General features: G+C 39.7%; 1 protein-coding gene across 6 annotated transcripts in view; it reads right to left on the minus strand.

The window, feature by feature from the left end:
• Positions 1-585: 585 nt before the first annotated feature.
• Positions 586-22,464, minus strand: part of qkia (QKI, KH domain containing, RNA binding a) — a 64,205-nt gene continuing 42,326 nt past the window's right edge. The window contains exons 5-8 of one of the 6 annotated variants that reach the window (XM_079262233.1): positions 8,131-8,218; positions 6,533-6,832; positions 3,810-3,884; positions 586-2,548 (exon numbers count right to left, since the gene is read on the minus strand). In XM_079262233.1, the coding sequence (XP_079118359.1) occupies positions 2,532-2,548; positions 3,810-3,884; positions 6,533-6,832; positions 8,131-8,218 (480 nt within the window). In that variant the 3' untranslated portion in view covers positions 586-2,531. Of the gene's footprint in view, positions 2,549-3,033; positions 3,885-6,391; positions 6,833-8,130; positions 8,219-22,464 lie in introns of those variants that run through there. The other 5 variants (XM_079262230.1, XM_079262234.1, XM_079262231.1 and 2 more) reach the window with 5 other exon arrangements.

A 22,464-nucleotide genomic window follows, 5' to 3' on the forward strand; every position in this document is an offset into this window, starting at 1 on the left:
CTGAACACAACTGGAATACGAGAAAACAGAAACCACTGTTGATAAGGCACTTTGATTTTGATCCTTTTAGGCGTCTGTCTCGCTGATCTCACCAGCTTTCCCAGCGTTTTGGTCTTTGTCTTCCTTTTCCAATCATATTCAAGGTAACAGCACATTTTCTCACCCATTCAATATTTCTGTTTTCTTTTATACGGTTTGAAACATTTTTTATGTATTTTTTCTGATTTTTATAACTGCAAGTAAAGTATCAAAAGCTAAAATTGCCAAAAATAGATTTTTTAATTTTTCTCATCTCCAGCACCCTGTAAAATTATGTTTTTTGTTCTCTTATGTATTTGTATATGCAATGACAGATATCTACATTTTTATATATATATATATATATATATATATATATATATCTATATATATCTATATCTATATATATATATATCTATATATATCTATATCTATATATATATATATATATATATCTATATCTATCTATATATATATCTATATATATATATATATATATATATGTATATGTATATATATCTATATATATAGATATATGTATATATACACATATGTATATACGCATGTATAAAGCAATTTGAACAGGCAGGCATGGCTTTCACATCCTATTTTTTTTCTTGAGAGAGTAGAACAAAGGATTGTGGTGTCAGAACCTAGACTATGATCAGAGGGAGATGTGACACATTGTGGATGCACTTTTGGATGGTTTTCCACGTGTTAAATTTACAACACAATAATAAAGTTTAGAATATGCAGGAAGGCTCAGATTATGCCGACCCCATGCCCAAACTTTCACAAAATAATTGGAGTTGGAATTAGAAAACAACAAAAACAGGCTCAATTTTGAGATTTAAAAAAGAAAATAAAAAAAAAGAAGAAGAAAATATAAAGGAAATCAACAGTTGCTTGTTCATGTGGCTGATAAAAAAACCAAATATTAGAAGCCCGGTTTTATGGCGAAATCCTATATGTACAGAACTTCAAAGTATCCTTCCCCCTTGCTATGCAGTGTAACAGAGTACATTAATTTAGTGTCGTTTGCCTGTGTTCAGCCCAGTAAAGCACTGAGCAGTAAGGAGTCAAAAATCATCTGATTGGCTCCGTTTCAGCTGAAGGCAGGCATCAAAAGTTCACTCCTTTCCAAACTAAAAATCACAAAGTGAGCCCTCTGTGAGACAGATGCATAATTGCAGATATATATTTCTCCGGTAAACCCTTTGGCTAAATATGCACGCAATTCTTTTTTTTTTTTTTTTCTCCTTTCTTCAGTTTTTCTTTATCACAGCTCAGCTAACTCATTGAGATATTTTTCTAAATACATCAGGCACTGTATAGTGGATGTAGTGTGGATGGGGGGGGGGCTTAGTAATGGTCAGTAGCTTATAAGCACTGCCCCAATGTCCCCAAAGCCTCAGCACACCCTACTTTCATGTAGTATTAATTAAAACACACGCACACACACACACACACACACAGACCCATCAACCCAAATAGTGACCCTCCCATCGTGCCTTTCTTAGTTTCTGTAGCCTGCCTCAAACATTAGATTCTTCTCTGGCTGCTGTTTTAGCTGGTCTACATAAGCAAAGCTAATTAGTCAAATATAAACAGAAAAAAACTTAAGGGGAGAAAATGACTCTAAAGAAAAGCAACAAATCAAGACAGAAGAAACAACAAAAACACATAAATCATAAAAAAGCTCCTTCTGCCATCATTTCAGCCATGCTTTTTAAAACAAAAAAAAAAAAAAACAGACAGAAAGCTGTTTAGAGGGGCACACCCAGAATGTGTCAGCTCATCATTACAACACAGAGCTCAACAACTAAAATACATGTGAAAAATGACAGAAACTAAACAAGTTAATGTGAGCGTATGTTCTCTTTCCTTCTGTTTCTTTTTCTCTCGTAGTAGGTGGGTGTTTGAACGGGTGGAGGGGGGGGCAGATAGATGCTCATATGCTTAGATTGGGGTAGGGTCAAGGCAGGGTGAATGAGGGTGATCATATTATTCTGAAACCAAATGATTTGCGTCAAACGGATGACGAACTTTGACTTAAAACAAGTGAGGTCACCAAATTAGAGCGATTAAGTGGGGGTGGGGGGCAGGGCGGGGTGGGAGTCTTTATTGCTATATAATTCAGTGCAGATTTATGAGTAATATCACAAACACATCCACCCAGAACATGATTCATGAAGAAAAAGAAAGAGAAAGAATGGGAACTGAACTCAATGAACAGAGGGAAAAAATGAATAATATACAACTTTGTTGGGTTTTCGTTGTGTTTCGGTGAAGATTCTGCGTTGGTTTCAATTTTTTTTTTTTTGTTTTTTTTGGTCAGAATGTGTTAGGGTAACTGTACGGGCAGGCGCCTCTCTCTCTCTCTCTCTCTTTCTCTCTCGCTCTCACTTGCGTCCGAGAGGCTAGCAAAAGGCAATTACCAGTTAACTGATCAGCAGGCAGGCTTGGGGCGGCTCGTCATTGGGTGAAGAGTTCAGAGGTCAGAAGGTCATGTGTTAGTTGCCGGTGGCGGCTAGGTGGTTAGAAACAAAAACAAAACAAACAGAAAAAAAAGATAGAAAGGATATTAGTGTCAGCAAGAAGAGACTGGAATGACATCATTTTAACAATAAAATGAATGCAAACTCTCATGTCGCCCCCTCCCCTGCTCCTAACCCCCCACTGCCGCTATGAGATGAACCCGGCTAATATTATAATCATGATAGTGTCACATCATGATCCCAACCCACAATCAGTAGCTTGGTGCTTTTAACTAAGCAGCACATAACCCCCTCCCCCCCTCAAAAAAAACCCCCTCAACACAGAAGCAAAGAGAGACCCAAAAGAGAATTAAATCAACAAAAAAGTCTAGTGTTTTAGTGTTTTCAAGTTGGAGTGCAAGTTACAAACGGTGTGATTAGTGGTAAAATAACTAGTGTTATGTGAAGGATAGCTGGGACTAGTGTTAAATGTGCAATGAATAGATGAATCAATGCTTTCTGGTTCTTTCTCTTTATTTAGCAGTATACTTTTATAAAATATAAATATACACAAAACCATAAATACATTTGATATAAAATGCTCAAATATAAAATGACAGTACCTCGTGTACAACTGAAATATTTAAAAAAATGTATTTAGCTTCATTTCAATATAATTGCAATACACTGGAAAGACTGCAAGCTACCTCAGCTAATGTCTGTGCGTGTATATGTTCCATAGAAAAATAAAAATAAAACCCAAATAAAGTCAAATTCAATGGTGCCTGGTAGAAGTGTGGCTGCTTGTCTTCTGCTTGATCTCAGATACAGTATAGACATGCTTCTCCTTTGTCTTAGCTCCTTATGAGCCCAGGAGATAAATCATGTATGGGAACAAGCCTGCCCCATTTTAGACTCTAATCTCACATCAGAGGAATGTCATTATACACCTCCAACACTACCTGCAAAGTATTTACCTATCCTGGCTTCACAGCTGTAAGAACCAAAACCTCTTAAAATCACTTTTGCCTGAGCTTTGACATATACACAGTCTACACAAACTGCATATGTTAAGTACTAAATGTAAACAAAATGTGCATACCACAGTCAACCATTTAGCTGGTGTGTGGATATACGGGGTAGGAGAGGTAATAAGGGTGGTGGGGGGGGGGGGGCAAACAAACAAACTTAAAATAGAAAAAAACAAAACAAAAACACACACACAATATACAAATTCCCAACTAAGGCATTGAGGCATAATAGGCATAAAAAGCATCAGTCAATAGCAAAGTGTAGCTAAGAGACTAAACTGACCTCTGTCAGCGGTCACAATCCTTTGGTAAGGATGGACCCGCGTGTCATGCCGTCTCACTTTAGTAGCCATTGCACCTAGATTGTAACAGGTCCACAAGGTTAGAAACCATTCACTTTAAGGAAAGGAGAAACAGTCATTTTTTACAGTAATAACATTCACATTTTAACCATTAAGATTTATAATACTTGGATTATACAATACACAGATTATAGTACATATACACACCACAAATATCTCTTTTTTTTTCTCTCTTTGTGTTTTACATGTAGAAAAATGCAGTAGAAAAAAATAATACATCTTTTTTGGAGTTTTTCTTAGTATTAAAAAATGCATAACTTAAGTACTAAAATTCCACAGTGCTCGAAGTTATATGGGGACTCTGAATAGGGGGCAGGTGAAGAGTGCGGGCTCCTGGGCTGTCTAGAAAAATAATGTGATTCTTCCTGTGAGATCCAAATGGGAACTGAGAGAAATTTGTCTCTCTATTTTGAAAGGTGGGGAAATCCAATACAGCTCTGATGGTAATTGAATAGTGCCAGACACCACCTGCCTCTCCCTCTTTCCTTCATTTTCCCTTCCCCACTTTCACCATTCCTCTCCAGGTCAATCTGCTCACTGACGGCAGAGACTGTCATTTTCCTCCAGTATTTGTCACAACTGATTTCTTCCTACTGCAGTGGTTGACACGGATTCATATACATAACACAGTTTGTGTGTCACAGTATGTTCAGGTATTGCAAAATATGTGATGCGTGAAGGAATTAAGAAAAATAAATCAAGCAATTTGAGATAAAATTGGGGGGGGGGAATGCGTTGTTCTGGCATCGTTCACACCGGGTTTTGGCTGATAGCTGTGCAACTAACTAAACTACTCTGAAGGAGCAGATGGCCTAACATTATCTCTCAGAGAAGCCGATAGTGCCTAGATACAGTAGCGCATGCAGTCAAGCCAATTCTGTGAGCGTGTGTGAGAGAGAGCGTTTCCACAGGGTCCTGTGTTGCTGAAGGCACCAATCGATAGTGTGAGTAAATAAAATGCACTAAGCTGGTGTAAACCTGCAAGTTAAAGAGGGAAAAGCCAGTCTGCCCCTGTCTGTTCTACACATGTCCTCAGAGGCACCTCAGATACACAGGTCAGCTAAAATCACACTCATGTCCACATGACGACAGAGGAGCACTGTGTCAAGCATGAAGGTGGACACAATCTTTTCTGTCTTAACAAGGGAAACTAAAGCTGCAGCTAGGGATGCCACGATTACAGATTACCTTTATATGATTATTGTAAATGAAATCATTGTGATTTTCCCATCATTATGATTGTATTAAATATAAATGTGTAAAATCACATGAAAAATTCCTTCTAGGTCTTTCAGTGCTGTCAAAGAGCTACTATTCAGCCAGAAGGAGACGAGGAAAAAGTCTAAGGCTGTTAAAGTCACGCTAATTTAAAAGATTTATCTACAATAGACATTTTCTTTTTATCAACTCAAAAACAAACTAATTAATCTTCTCATATTAAAGATTTGAAATTGGTGCTTTTCCACAGACTTGACAAGCAATAACTAAAAATTACTTTATCTTCCTCGTTATTAATGCCAGTTTTCAAACCTTACCATGAGAGGAAGGCAGAAGGATGATTCATTTGCTATATCAAATAACTTTGCTTTCGCTCCGTGCCACGCAGACAGCGTACAAACTGCGCTGCTCTGCCATTATGGCTCAGACATGATCTCTTATGTAAGGTGACTCTACAGAGGAATCTTTACAATTCATTCATTGAATTCATAATTCATAATACCACAATAAATTCTGAAATTAAATGTGACATCCCTAGCCACAGCACAACATATGGTCATCGTATCAAACAGTTTCTTTAAAAGATGCACGGCTTCCTCTTTTGTGTTGAGCCTTACGCTCCAACGACAGCAAGTGGTATACATGGAGCGTTATACTGAACTGTCGTCCTGACACAGAAACTAATAAGGAACGTTAGGTATAAGCACAAAAGTCTCACGTTCAAGAGGGGTGAAGCTAAGACAATGGAGGGAACGGGGAAAAAAAGAAAAAGGGAAGACTGGAGGAATTTAATGAACATCCCCAGTGGGAGTGAGAGAGGGACTATCTACAGGCATCAAGGCTTGCCTGCAGAGAACGGCACAGAAAAATGATTTCAAAAGCTGCAGAAATCCAAGGGGATCTGCCGCCAGACTGAATATGCCTCCGGGCCAGTGCATGAAAGGGTTAGAGAGCAGGCTGCATGTATGAGTGTGTTTCTGTCAGTGTGCCTCAGTTCACACTGAGGCAAGTCCTCCTATAAACCTTACAGAAAAGAGGCAATGAACACCTGAGAGCGCATTTGTTTGGTGAGAATAACAAAAACAGTGAAATTGCCTTCTTAAAAAGCAGAAAAGAGACTTAACAGCCTAGCCCTCACAAGGTCATTTATGTCCCCTTTTTGCCTTTCAAACTGTGGTGTCCATAAGAGCCACATTGCTGGTCATCCCATCACCAAGAACTTCACCAGCACATCCACCCTGTGAGTTTGTCTGTTTTGATCCTCAGGTGGACACGACATATTTACCTTTCAACAAGTCCTGACTGTGGCTCATGGTAGCCGCGTCCAGCACCCCAGCTCCGGGGTAAAACAAGCTGCCCTCGTGTCCAGGCTGGCTAAAGTTGGCCGTTGTACCTGCTGCACACATGCTTCCCCAGGCTCTCTTACCTAGAACCCCACTGTGCTCGATGGGGTACTCCAGCAGGGAGGTGGGTGCCAAGGTGTAAGGGTACTCGTAAGGAGTGGTGTAGATTAGCCCAGCATCCGGTGTGGGAGGCACCAGGGTGGGGGTGCCATTGGGCAGCATGGCAGCCATCTGAGTAGGCCGGATGAGGTTCATGATGGGAGCCCCAGCTGGTGTTGGGGGTCGGAGTGCTGGGGGAGGCAACACCTGACCTGTGGGGGCCGCTATGAGGCGGGGGCCCTGAGCGGCGGCTGCCGCCGCTGCAAGAGAGAACGCAAGGGTGGCTGCCATAAGCAAGAGAGCAGAGGACAGATTCAGAAAGAAAGAGAGGAAGAGGACGAGAAACAAAGTGTAGTGTGATTGATCGTTTCCACAGATGAACAGTGGAGGGTGAAAGTACAAAGGAGGAAAAAAAAGGGTGAAGTAGACATGAAGGAGAGGAGGAGAGAGGAGAGGAGAGGAGAGGAGCAAAAGGGATAATTAGTCCATGCAATGATCATGGTGGGGAACCACAAAAGCGACAATCTGCTGCAAAAACAAAATCAACATTGCCAAAGAAAAATTAAATACCCTTGTACCAAAAACACAAAAAGCACAAAATATAGCTGTCATCCCGATGCATCTGAAGCATACCAATCACCATAGCAGCTACACACATTCATCTACTGGAAATGGCACATGTGAGGTAAATGATACACATGCTGACAGAAATGGAGCTGTTGACTGTTTATACTGGTGGAAGCAACTTTCACAAATAAACAAAAAAATAAATAAATAACATTGAAATTTAGTATTAGTACATGGGCATATTAAACTTAAAGTTGATTATGAGGTTAAGATATAATGATTTTAACAGTCAGCAGTCAATTTATGTTGCATGTGAAAAAAATAACATTTTCCAGGAAGTTATGCATTAGCAAGTGCTCTGAGCAAAAAAATTAAGTGTAACGTAGGTTAGCAGGTAGCTGGGTTTGTTGTGAAAGAAAATTTAACACTGGAATGGATCGTGTTAACTTTCTTTTTAGAGATTTGGGCTTAACTACAAAGTATCATCCATTTTAGGATCAGGTTTATAATTGCAGAAATCAACATTATGGTGGACCAGACAGAACATGCACAACATGGAGCAGACGCTTTATAAGTAATATGCTGTGTGTGATCTGGTGACCGGCATGCAGAATCCAACAGGTGAAATGTTGCCATTTTCTGGAAGTTTTAAGCAAGTAATACAGAGCAAATGCATGTGGACTGTAGGGGAAAGAATGGATGGAGGGATGTTGAGGAAGAAGGAAATGTGTAGAATGGAATAGTCATGGTTGGAAAATGACCTGAACTGTTCAGAAAGTAGGCGAGACGTTTGCTAGTGGTAACAGACAATATGACAGTTTATTTACAAAAATCCGTCTGGAAAAAAAAAACAAAATAAAAATCTAATGAAATGTAAGCAGCGTTAGTTAAAATAATCTGTATTTTATTAAAAGAGTGTGGTGGATGAAGTTAAAAGATTAGTCAAGTATGTTGTAAAAATGAATTGTGTAAAATATGGATGTATTTATGTGCAATTTAACTATAGTTCACTTACATGTTTTGATGTTGTTGTCTCTGTATGTCCCATTGAGTATAGCAAGCTCCATCAGCTGCATCTTCTTCAAGTTATCTTCTCCCTCCGCCTGAGAAAACAAAGATTTCAATAGGCTTTCACAAAAACATCAAATAACTTCAACAAACAAAAAGTCATTTCTGAGGACAACTGAAACAACTAATGTGAAGGTCAGTTGGTCTAACCATACATCAGTATTTAAATGCTAAAATGAGGAGGCTACATTATTTGGACGTATCATGCTATCTGTTTTTTAAAGCACCAGTTGGTTCGGGTTTAAAAAAAAAAAAAAAAAAAAAAAAGAGGATAAGCTTAAGTGCTGTTGTCATGGCAGAGAGCCGTGTTACTAAAATGCTGACAGAAACATTAAGTGTGAGAATGCATATTCATAATCCATATCAGAATGATAATTACTGTAATTTTGTTTGCTCCCTTGTGCGCAATCAAATGCGCAATAACCGCCCTGGCTAATGTCAGTCCTGTCAATTAATGTTTGGATAAATAAATACAAAAGTAGCAGCCACTGTCATTATCGCCAAATTAGGGACTGAAATTACTCACAGAAAGCAATTAAGATAGCACCCCTCCTCCCACTCACACCCTTTCATTCCTCCCCCTTTTCCTTTCTGCTTCCCCCCTCCACCCCTAAACTCCATTTCCCCTGGAGCTACCGAACACTCAATAACCATGACAACATAAAAACCTCTGTGATTTTCCAGGTAGTACATCAAAATTTGGGCTGGGCATTTTGTGAATTATTTTCCAACGTGAAGGGTGTGAAGATGAGCATGTGAAATTCTGCTGACCTCAGATCAACCTTAAGGGAACTATCGATTTTATGCTTTTTTTTGCCACTATAAGTTAAAGCTGTGACATTTTAGCTCAGTATTTCAGCTAAAAAAAAAAATACAAAAGATGGCGTTTCAGTCACCGGAATACTGGATCATGCACGTGAACACAGCATGCGTGTTACTGGCAGCTTTTTAAAAGGGGGGGGGAAAAAAAAACAAACCAGGAAGAAAAATTATGAATCTCCTCAGTATGTCTGTCCAAGCTATGTGCTGTCTGCTTTGAGGACTAAGTAAGTTTAACAACAACATAGTCTGTCGCTTCATTCAGAGGACAAAGAAAGAAAAGATGTGGAAGGAAAGAGAAAGAAAGGAAAAAAAGAACAAGGCCTCAGAGTTAAGCTCTCCCCTGAGACTCTTCTTCAACACAGCTATAGAGAGGAAGAGAAAGCGTGAGGTTAAGCAAGAGAAAGTGTGACACAGGCTGGTCTCCCTTCACTAAATATAAGGCCGTGTCTTTAGAGAAGTCACTTTATTCAGTTGTTTGTGTGTGTGTGTGTGTGTGAGTGGGTGTGTTTTACTAATAGTGTATTTTAGGACTTCCCATTAATGAAGCAGGAAACTTTTCTGTCCTTTGCCATGTCCACTATGCTCTGTCTCTTTTAAATGAAATACATATTAGATCACAAAAACAACACCAAATTCTTACAGACTACAACACTGCAACAAAAGACCAGCAATGCAAACCCATGTGACACATGATTTGCATTTTTCTGGTAATGGAAAACAGATGATTGCATCACAGAGCTGAAACTAAAAGGGCACTGAGAGTGCAGGCCTCAGAGAAGGCAAATGCACCGAATCACAAGAAGCACCACCAAAATTTAACCACTGTACATTAAACTGATGTACACAACGAAAAACTTAATCTACAATTGAAGTCAGACTCTAATATGCATCTTGATTATCCCATCAGAAAATAAACCAGACAGGGATTTGTATACTTAAAGGAATTTGTATATTTAACTGGTATCAAAGCATCCTTTTCTTTCCTTTATCGTCAACATTGTGTGTGAGAGAGAAGCGACACTTGACAAGTTGTGTCTGACTAACTGGACAAGGTTAAACCTACTTCAGCAGAGAGCCAGGGTCATATTAACTACACTTTGTGTTCTACATATAAACAACTTTTAAACAACAAATAATTGCTTACTGCAACAAACAGGACAATAGAAGACATTACCATCTTTAGCAGCTTTCATCACAAAGGTAATCTGACCTTAAACCCTCAAAACTTCTAAAGCAGGGATGTCAAAGTCAAATACACGGAGGGCCAAAAAAACAAATTGGCTATAAGCCGAGGGCCGGATTGGTTCAATGTTTATTAAAACATATTGAAATGATTGCACGTAGCCTATTGAACCAAGACCTAACACAGTGTATTATTTAATGATTAAATGAATAATCGGGAAAACATTTTTCAGCACGCACACAGACAAGAACAAACTGCCTTCAAAGAAAAATCACATGTCCTGTACATTAAATGAATAAAGTAATATTTTCTTAAGGCTCTGTCAGTAAGTTAAAGAGAAAACATTTTCAACAGGCAAAAAAAAGCAATTTTCCTTCAGAAACAAAATACGTTCCTTATATCAAGATAAATGCATAAATGAAACTGCATGCAATATAAACTGAAAATGCAATATTATCCTGCTCTATTATCCTACCAATTACTGCTTCAAATAGTAAAATGAGAAAATATAGAATAAATCAAATCAGTTGTATTATTTCTCATGGCTCTTATCTGCAATTTTCCCTGAATCCATTAACTGAAAAATAAATATAAATAAATAAAATACAATAAAATAAAATGCAAAAATATATGGCACACAGACAAAATACTTTACATGGTGCCTTCTTAGATTGTATTCTTTCATTACAGCCAGACTTTCTCCACACAGAAGACACACAGGTTTGCCATTTACCTCAGTGAACATGTAGTCTGCCTCCCACCTAGCTTGAAACCCCCTGTTCTCAGCATCCACCTTCCGTTTAGCCATTTTTTGGGGAGGAGGTAGCTGAAAGTTGACATCTGCTCTGACTGCTAATGAATGATGAAGCAGAGGTCTGCTTGCTGCGCTGCAGTGAGTTCGCGGGTTACCGTTGCATTGTGGGAAATGTAGTATTGGTGCGTGCAAAACACCAGCGGGTGGCTACAGCCTGCGGGCCGGTTCTAATACTAATCAAATATCATCCCGGGGGCCATAGATAATTCATTCGCGGGCCGGATTTGGCCCACGGGCCTTGACTTTGACATATGTGTTCTAAAGTAATCAGCAGACCTGTAAGCCTGCTGAGTCCTAACAGTAAGCAAAATGAATAAGTAGCCACTTATTAACTGCAGGTTGCTTTTGTCACGCAGCAAACCTCAGACATGTAAGCCACACATATTTTTGGCAGCACCACATATTGCTGTCATACATTAGAATTTGGAGACTGGTTGGAGGTGAGAATCTACGAGAAGATTTCAGGGGCTCCCCAGTAACAGGCTGCAGATCAGGACAAATAGATCCTAGCTGAATGTTGGAGATGCTTGTGTGTGCTTATGTGTGTTATATTATGACAGATCTGCAGGGCTGTTGGGGTTAAATGGGCGCAGGGGAAGAGGGTGCCGCCATCCATCCAACTCTGCATAGGCGGCATGCTGCCTCTTTAGAGTGGGGAGACACCAAATAGAAGGCAGCAAGAGGGGAAGAGCACAGATGCTACTGCTAGGATGAGGTATGTGCTGCTGTGGGTGAAATGTGTGTATCCTCAGTGGATGGTTGCTGATATAGCTTCATCTTCTCACTAACACAGTTTGTTAGCTAAAGCCCCCAAACCCCAAAAGATCATTTTAGTTTTACATCTGAAACAAGCCCATTTTCCACATTTCAAAATAAAAATGAGCCCCTGCAATATTTCTTTCCCCCCCCCCCCATCTAGTGCTCTGCTGTGCTTCTGCCAGCAATATTAGCATCCACCTGGACGATGAAACAGTAATGAAAGCAGATTCAAAATGACTGCAGACAAGAGCTTTGAAAACAGAAGAAACTAAAGGATGTGGTTGCTGACACTGCTGTTAGATAGATGTTTAGCTTGGATCAGCTTTGAACATGTAGCTCCAGGTATACTGGCCCAGCTTTCTGAGATAGAAGCGTAGCTTATAAAAATGATCAACAGTGCTAGGGAGGACAGCTAGCATTTTGTTGTTGCCTTGCTCAAGGTGTCGTCACAATTAAGAGACTCTTCAGTCAGCACGCACAGTCCATAATAAAACATTCACTCAGGGGAGGCTGCCACTAACTGGGTGTGTGTGAGAGCGTACTGCATGTGTGTCTAATGATCCGCCTGCTGGAATACCCCAGAGAGGAATAGCTGCTGGATTACAGAATGAGAGGAATGAGGGAAGGAAGTTTTCCCTTATCCTTAACAGTCAAACATGCATGTGTGTAACAAACACACACACACACACACACTCCCACGCTGCTGTCCATCAGTGAAAAAGCCACTCAATAAAGCTGCTCTATCCACAAGAATCAGATTCAATCAATGAGACCCATTTGTGAAATCAGCAGAGCGGTAAAAGCTATCAGGGACAAGCAAGACATAGGGATGAGGAAAAGAAGGGAAAGAAGGAGGGAAGAGCAGGGAGATGGAAGTGTGATAAGCTAAAGTAGGTGAGCCATGTCCCACTGACTACCTGACAAGCCTGCCATGAGGTCACTTGATGCATGGGAAATTACCGTCATGCTTCACTCCTCTGTGCCTCCTCTAAACCAAGCTTGTGTCGATATGCTGGATTAATCCAAACTGTAGCTAATACCAATTATTACAGATGACAGAATTTGTATTTAATGGTTCATTCTGCATATGTTAGAATGACTACAAGCAACAGATAATTGAGTGCCTGTCTGCACCCATATTCTCCCACTGACAACCAAAGTCTCCTTCCCTTCCCATAACAACTCAGATAAACCCAGCGGGTGCCTGGGCTGGGCTGGGCCAGGCTGTGCTGTGCTGGATGAAATTGCTCATGCCTATGGCTGCAGCTGAAGGAGAGTTTTTGCTCATATCTGACGAGAGTCACCATCTATGCAGGTCAGCTCCTATCCTCAGTACAGTAAGGGGTTAAAAAAAAACGTCCACAAGGAAAAAGAGAACTGTAGCAAGTAAAAGAGAAAGTGTGAAAGATTGTCTTTGAGTTGGCAAGGAGATAGAAAAACATAAAGGAAGAAAAAAGGGATAGCGGGAGAATATGAGACAAGAAAAGACAGACAGCGTAGTGAAAGCCAATTTGTCTGCTCCCTAGTGGGCTGACACTGGCTAAGGCCTGCTTTCCTTCCCTGGCCTCACTGCCAGTCATCACAAACAGGAGTATGCACACATGTGAGTATATACACACAAATGCGCACACGCACGCACGCGCACGCACACGCGCACACACACACACACACACACACACACACACACACACACACACACACACACACACACACACACACACACACACACACACACACACACACACACACACACACACACACACATCTTAGGCCTTTGCAGGGCCAGGGTCAGACTCTCTCCAAACTACTCCAATTACCTCAGCAGTAAACACAGCCTGCCCTGGCTGCCTCCTGGGATACACATAGGGTGTATGTGTAGAACTGAGAATGAGAAAGGAGGGAAAAAAATTCAGCCGAGTGGAGTGGAAGAGGTGATATTAGGAGCTTTGGGGAGGGAGGAGTAGATGGCTTCATGTATAGGGGTGGGACTGGTAGTGGCGGCAGCTGTTTTTTCCTCCCTCTTTTCACTCCCTTTTGGGTCCCTCCCAAACTAACATCTGCAGGGAAATGATTAGTCTTGCCAAGCTGCCAAGTCGACTTATCAACAATTCCACACTCCCCACAAGTTGGAAGGTTAGAAATGAGGAAGGAATGAGTACTTGTAGTGAGCTTCAAAACATCTCCACAATAAATAAATAACTGGCAAGAAGTTTAATCAGTTCAAGAGAACCAACGCAAATCTGGAGCCTGGATTTCAGAAAAGCAGAAAAAAAAACGGGCTGCAAACTAGATTCTAATCTTTTCATAGATTAGATCACAGCTCAAACAAAAGCTCAAGCAAATCATCAAAAAGTACACTCCACCAAACACACATGGTCTTAAGGTATTCTCGGGAAGTCAAAGAAACATGCACAAGACCTAAAAACAAACAACCCCCTTTACTCTTTTCAAATGACGGGGTCATATATCAGTCTATTACAGGGGGGAAAAAACGTTACACAGACACTTCTAACATTTTTCTGTTCCCTTTCATAAATAGTACATTTAAGTGTGCTGGAATAAGTACTTTATGTCTGCTCTCAAAAATCATAACTGCACTTTCAAAGGCAATTTTCTAGCTTTTGCCTTGCTCCTCAGCTTTCTTGAGCATATCTACCAAGGGAATCGAGCCTCAACTGTATTTTTCTACTCCCAAAAGACTAACAACGCAACCTCATGCAACTCCCCTATCTCACTGTCTTACACCTTCACAGCAGTCTTGTAAAGCCTCTTTATTTCTCCTTTGCTCCTTTCCGTACTCCCAGACAGCTCTGTTAGCAGTGTGTGCCATTAGTCATGCTAAACCACCAACACACTCCCTCATTAGCATAGAAGTGAACCTGACTCTAGTCAGATTATTACAAATGTATCATGGTCGCTCCACCCCATTACTGTCAATCACATAGCTTACGGAGGTACAGTAGAAAGTGAGGAACCAACTCTTCTTTTAATACATTTATTTCTGCATCATAACAAAACCGGTAAGCGTCAAAGCCTCAGACTAAAAGCGTTCTGTCAGGTGCAGAACTGGCAGGTGCTCAGTATGAAATGGAATATGTTGCAGAGACGAATTTATTTAATTGCTAGATCATAGCTTGCGCCCACAACTTGAAAAATGGCCAATGTATGGGTGGTAGACATGGTCTGAGCACTTACACTGGCAATGGTTCCTGGATCTATGGGGCTTATAACAGCAGTTTATTGCGCTGGAGACGAGTGTGGTGGGCAGTGCTGGTGTTCTGTACTAGCTCCATCAATATCTGCTGTCAGACCTAAACACAAGCTCAAAGCCACCAACAGTAGAAAGAAGAAAAAGAAAGCAGGAAACAAAAAAATGTTTTCCTACTTTTAAATACTCAAAGAAAAAAATGACCTTTCTTCCTCTCCCATCAAAAGCTTTTACAATACTAACAAACAAGAAGACTGTGGAAACTATTTGACTGATCTTTCTTATTCTTAGAAAATGGGCGAGTATTTTATGCAACATAACAGGATTAAAAGCTCTTTACGTTAATAAATAAACCATGAAAAACTATAAAAACTTAACACAATTTGTGTACATTATTATAGCTTGTTGGTCTCCTCTGGGTTTGATTATCAGATATTTAAATGAAAAGGACTTCTCAGAATTCCACCATATTGTACAGCCCAACAAATTCCAGTTAGCTTCTTCTTTCCCTGCCCGCTTTCATTATCATCATCATCTGTTCCTTAATAAAATTTTCTGCCCACCTTTTCTGTCTCTTTAAACAGTCCCCATTTGCTCTCACAATCTCCACCACATCAGTCCTCTTTATTCCATTTCCCCCTCTGCTTTCCTCTCTCCCTCCCCAACCTTCCCTTTATTCCTCATTCCACCACATTGCCAGACGGTGTATTGTTCCGTCACTGTGATCCTTTAATGCCATCCAATCGAGCGGGGAATATCTTGAAGGGATTTGGCCTGGGATGATTTGGGAGCTTTAAATACTGCAAGGGGATTTGCATGAGATTCAGAGATCCTGATTCAGAGCTGATCACTGAAGCCTTCTCCTATTACAGATCTGAGAATCTGCAAAGTGTAAATTCAAACCAATAAAATTGCTGGTACCCGTCGGTCAATGAAAGAAAAAAATTAACAATGGTCACAGAAATAACTTAAATCTTACAAAAGTGATAAACCAAAAATAACCAATGAACGTCCATCACTGCTTTTCAGCTATGCTTAAACAGAATTATATAAAAAAATAAACTCATGAAACAGGCCTGGACAAAAATTATGCTACTCTGAATTTAATATTTTGTTGTGCAACCTTTTGAGGCAATCACTGCAATCAAATACTTTGCATAACTGTTAATGAGACTTCTGCATCTCTCAGCAGGTTTTTTTGGCCCACTCCTTGTGAGCAAACTATTCCAGTTGCCCCAGGATTGAAGGGTACCTATTCGAGATGACATGTTTCAGCTCCTTCCAGAGATGCTCAATAGGATTTAGGTCAGGGCTCATAGAAGGCCACTTTAAAATAGTCCAATGTTTTCCTCTTAGCCATTCTTGGGTGTTTTCAGCAGTGTGTTTTGGGTCATTGTCTGGTTGTAAAACCCATGACCTGCCACTGAGACCAAGCTGTCTGAAACTGGCCAGCACATTTCAGCTCAGAATCCCTTGATATTTTCTAGATTTCATTGTACCCTGCACAGATTCAAGTATTGTTATAATATATATATATATATATATATATATATATATATATATATATATATATATATATATATATATATATATATATATATATATATGTATGTGTGTATATATATATATATATATATATATATATATATATATATATATATATATATATATATATATATATATATATACACACACACACACACACACACACACACACACACACGTATATATGAACATTGGAAATTCACTCAATCTTTTCCTACCACATGACAACCAGTGAGCAGAAGACTAAAGCTGATCTTCACCCCAAACAAAAAAGAAAAAAAGAAGCTGCCTGAGATTAAGTGAATGAACCAAAGTGGAGAGGGCAATGAACATGATTGCTCCAGAGTTGGCTAGTGGGACTCGGAGTTTAAACAACTTGAGAGGTGGCTACTAAAGTGAGGCACCACGGGCTGTAGAAGCTGAATTTGATGGGCAGCCGTTGGGCTCTCTAAACGCTGAGCTCTACACAATCCTATTTTCCTGCCTAAACACTGGGACATGTCGTTGGAGAGGCAGAGATGAAAGCACCAAGTGTGTTAGAGTGCGAGTGTTCACTTCAATGTTTAGGCTTGGCCCAAGAATGGGTCCACTATGGGCTCAGAAAGTACTGTGAAGGGTGGCACATTGTCTACAGCTGCACGCGAGAAAAACAAAAACAAAATGGCAGAGATATAACAAATCCAAGCTTCATCACCACTGAGCCTTCAGAGACCTAAATGGAGCTCTCTCATAATCAACCTATAGTGGTATGCCCACTTCTGCATTTCCTTGCCTCTCGGTAAAGGGATTAAGGGAACCTTCAAAGAGAAGCGGCGATTGGCCAGGGGCCTGCAGGGTCCCTCTCCTTGCCACTAGAGGACCAGTACAGATTAAAACTGCCTGGGCCTCTCAGCCTGCCTTGTTACCAGTCTGCTTTCCTGTGTAGTATATTAGGGCACTCAAATCCCCCCCTGAAGGAGCCATGCACAACCAGGTGGATTAAGAAGGAGGTTATTGTACAATGATGTGAGGGACCCAGGTGGTTAGGGACTGAGGAGTATGTGTATGTGTGTGTCTGAACTCAAATTAAAAGGACAGTACGAGTGGGCAAGGCAATTTTGGAAGTGGTGCTGAGGGCCTGTGCACAAAGAATGCACTTTCACAGGGGATTGTGGCTAACTAGAAAAAAAATCAAATGGATGAGATGAGAGTAATGTGACCATTTCCCTTGGATAAAAGAAATGAATATGATGGATTAGCAGTACAATATATATATACACATTAACGTGCTGGAAAATATGTAAAGACAACTTCTAATTGGGGCATGGTAAGGTTGAATTTTAAACCATCATTTAGGATCCATCTCAGCTGATACCTGACAGCAGACTTTATAAGTTACATTTAGTTCATCACTTCCTGCCCATGAGTTTGTGAGAGACTGATAAAACAATGTAAGTGGAGAACTAAAGCAAACATGTTGCTGGGTACAAATGTGGCTGCAATCAGAATCTTCTTGTTTTAGATTTTATCGTGACTTTTAGCAGGCTTTGTGACAATGTCCAAAGATCTACGATGATCAATCGGCTTTTGAAAGTAGAATTTTACCCCGCTACATCAGCAAACTAAACTCAAAACAGGCAAACAAATTGAGAGTTAAATTATTGACCTAATTTGAGATAATAATAAATTTTATTTATCAGAACACTCAATGTCACCGCATGAATAAAATACAAAGAAATGAAAATATTGAAACAATTAACATATAATATAAATATAAAACATAATAAATAAAACAATAGTAAGACAGTGGGATTATTCCAGTCCCATAAGTAAAAGAAATAAGCTGCTCTAAAAAGGTGTGTTTTAAGATAGGATTTGAAGGTAGGGAGTGATTTTCATTGTTTTATGTTCAGCAGCAGGGAGTTCCAAAGACGGGGGACCGAGCAGCTAAAGGCTCTCGACCCCTTGATGGTTAAGAGACGACGATAAAACAATGGAGGAATGAGATCTGAGAGAACATCCGTTATCATGGGGTAATGAAATTTCTATTGATAGTTTCCATCAGTGATGCAAAACTCTTTGAAATATTTCTAACAAAATCTGTTCTAGACTATATTGTTTGCTTTCTTCTGCTGTAACTACTCTTCAAGATTGACACACACATGTTTATAGTTTTTGTTCACAAGCAAGGGGTGGAATATGGTGTGTACTTAAGATGGTTAAGATGATGATTGTTTTGCACATGTGCAAAAATTCACATTTTAGAGATAGCTGGAAGTTTTTTTAATTTCGACATTTGTTGAAATGACACAGTATAATAAACATGTTATACCTTCAGCTACTCTAGATATCACCCACCCAAAAGTCCTGTTCAGTTATCAAGAATGGTCAAACAAAAACTATGTTATGCCAACTGGGTAAACTGGTAAAAAAAAAATGCTAAAAATGTGATCTGCAACAAAAGTTCTATTATTTTTATTCTTGATAGTTAAATAAACCAGCCCTTTTTCTTTTTAGAGTTCAGTAGCTTTTTATTGCTGCTGATCTGTCTAAGACGACTTACATAAAAAATAAATAAATAGATGTGTCTTTGTTGGGTTACTTTGATAAAGTATCTGATAAAAATTATGTCAAATTCATTTTGATCTTCTAATTTTTTTCTCCACTCCTGAATGAGACAGAATGCTCACATATTTCCTGAATTAAATGTGCTGGAAAAAGTCTACAAACCTACTAGTTTTAAGTCCAATAAATTAAAAATGAGGAGGACAAGACCAGGGAGGGGGGCCAGGATTAGACAGGTTGTTCCCTACAGGATTACTCTTTCTTTAGGGTCAGAACCACCTGTCTCCCCCACAGGAGTGCCACAGAGCTGAAGATGAGAAGGGATGGCCAGATGGAGATGTCGAGAGGGGGGACAGCAGGGATGGAGGCCTTTAAGGCAAGAACAGGCCAGGTCCCTTTGCACACTACACAGAAGCTCACCAGTAATTGCAGGTAATAAAGAAATACAGCCTTGTATTGAATGAAGAGGCTTGAGATATGAGTATTGTAGCACAGTCGAACATAATAGAACTGCAGTTCTTTTCCTTCTTTTAAAATGACATACTCCCCCCATTTTCGTGACTAGCAAAGCACAGACATACATCTTCAGCTTCTTGAATAGTTTCTAACCTGTGTGTTGTAAACACAAAGAGGTGGCTTTAAAGCCACTGCATAGAAAACAAGATAGTGGTAATTTTTGCTTCGTCCCAAAAGCAAATAGCAAAAAGTAATGACATAAAAAAATAAAAAAAATAAAAGAAATACAAGGGGGTTTTAATTTAAAAGATGATGATGAGGGAGGCAGAACTACTTAAGATGAAATGATAAAATGACTCAAATAACATTCAAATGAAGTAAGATGTATTAAATTTTTTGCCAGAAAATCGTACAATGTTGTTAAACCTTGAAAACCGGATTTTGTCACTGGAAAAATAAGAGAAGATAGAAATCCTTCAAAGACATTACATAATGTGCTGTATATTGGCGCAAAGTGGAGTTTCTCAGAGTTCAGAAACCATTGGAAATATGTTTATGGTCTAAACAGCAGAGGAGCTACTGTAGCCTACCTGAAAGAATGTATGTAAACTCTTTAGTTAGCAACATCTTGTGTAAAAGGGTTACGGTGCATGTAGGATCAAGACCAGAACGACATCTTTTTATTTTCTTTTGATTAAACAGCGTACAGTAAGTGATCATTTTATATTATACCCATATCAAATCTAATACCTTAACTATTACTAATTTATTTATCCAAAGCTTTCATTCGTTTCTTAAAACCTCCCAATTACAAGGTCATCCCTTGAGTCTGCGAAGTAATTGTCTGAAATGACAAATGGGTCAAAGGATTGGGTCTAGGTTAGAGCTTGAGATTGTCCCTACGTGTCACTGAATGGGGGCATTTCTGATTAATGGAAAATTCTGGACTGCTCACACCCTTCTGTGCAGTATCTCTGGGCACCCCATGGTGGGCACGGACCTCCTGTTGAAGACCTCTGGGTTAGAGTACAGAGTAAGGATTGAGCAGTGATAATGAGGTAAGAGGAAGACACAATGAACAATAGCTGAAAGTCAAAGGTTACACTGCCTTCATGCCAGATTATGTACTTTTCAGAGGGAATTGCAGCTTAAAAAAGACCACACAGAGAGGCAAAGCAAGAAAATAGCTTCGAAGAAATTAAATGTGAGCCCAGTGATGCAGTCTTGCTATATCAAGAAGAGGTCACAAAAGTCATGGAAGCCAATTAAAAAGATGATTAACATTCATGTGGGAGATGTGTAGTCTATCTGCAGGTAGGATAGGCTCACTATTATATCACACACACAAAATGTGGAGCAATGAACAGTGGAGTCCAGCTTGTTGTAACTTTGGTGTTATGGGAGGTGAAGATCAGGAGGCCAGTATGATCCAATCTCGCCCCTTCATTAGCCTCATGAAGGTAATAATAGTCTTCAGGGAAAGAAAAGCTGCTATGCTGACTATAACCAACTCCCTACAACCTGCCTATAAGACACACTAGCCTACACAACCTCGTCATGTAAGATAATCTTGTCATTCATAGTTTCATTCTATCTCACTTATTTCACTTTCATACAGCAAAGAAGCACATGTCTCTCAAATGGTATGAGAATAGTGTTCAAAGGTTTGAAGTATTTATATTATAGCTTGAGGATGATTTGTCATGCTGGCTCAATGAGAAATCTGAGTTTTTCATTATGGATATAGCTGGAAATCATGCATGACTGAGAAGGCAAGGATAGAATGTAGATTAAAAGTAAATAAGATGAGAGTGGTAGTGATAGGTAGGCCTAACAGACAATAAACATCATTAATTGGAGAGGCACACATGGATGGGTGCAGCCAGATGGTGTTTTGTACTCATTTGTCATACACTGTTGACGAAGAGAGGGAGAGAGAGGGAGATAGCCAAAAGAACAAAATAGTTTATGAATTGCAAAATCAGTACACTACTGTCTAAAAGTGATTTCTACTATTAAAAGGAAACTTAGCTTCACTCATTCTGAATCATTTTCTGTCTGCTCTCCCAGGTGCATCTGATGGCGCTGCTTTTGTAATCTTCGCCAAGCCGGATGCATACTAGTGCATACAGACAAAACAAGTCACAGATACCCAAGCTTGGCATCCATTAGGGTCCATCTGCCAGCCTTTGACAAAACACTACCTACTTTATGCTTTCCCTCAAAGGTGGTCCACAGCAAAAGGAAGAAGAAAAAAAAAGAAGAGAGGCTGAGACTCAGGATGGCATGACACAAAAAGGGGGAAGCTGACAATTATTGGAGAGTGTTGCTTTTGCTGTCAACTTCGAACAGCATTTATAAAACTATAAGGAAAGCAGGATGCAGAAACCTTCCACTCTGCTCCATTATGCGTACCAGTACTACATAAGTCATTGATAAAAAAATAGAACTTCAAAAAAAGGGGCAATCGAAGGATTGCAGGACATGTGCAGGAGCGGTGGAGAACACAAGAGGGAACAGTACAGCAGAGTCGGGAGGCAGGACTGCTTTTCCACAACCCCACAAATGGAGAGCAGTGCTCGAGGCCACTGTCTGCCCAGGCTGTTAGCTAGCATGCTCACTTTGTTCTCAGTCATGACAGTTTCATTCAGAGATACGTGCACTTTGCTCTCCAGGGCCAGAAAGCTCCTGCATTCTCTTTGTTTTGGTCTCAAATCTTTCTTGCTTTCACATGAGTGTGTGTGCATGTACAAAATTCAAGTGTTAAGATAGTTTAAGTTTTGCATTACTTTTCCTAATGTTCTAATGGTACCTAGCAGCAATCTGCACATTCTCAGCCATGAATCATGTGCAGGGCTATCTGTACGATTTTAAACTAACATCATTTTAAATAATCTACTGGGAAAAAACGGATATACCACAGTATCTGTTCATTAACTGTTTGACTTGT

Source organism: Telmatherina bonti (genome assembly GCF_933228915.1).
Source record: "Telmatherina bonti genome assembly, chromosome: 22".
NCBI lineage: Eukaryota > Metazoa > Chordata > Actinopteri > Atheriniformes > Telmatherinidae > Telmatherina > Telmatherina bonti.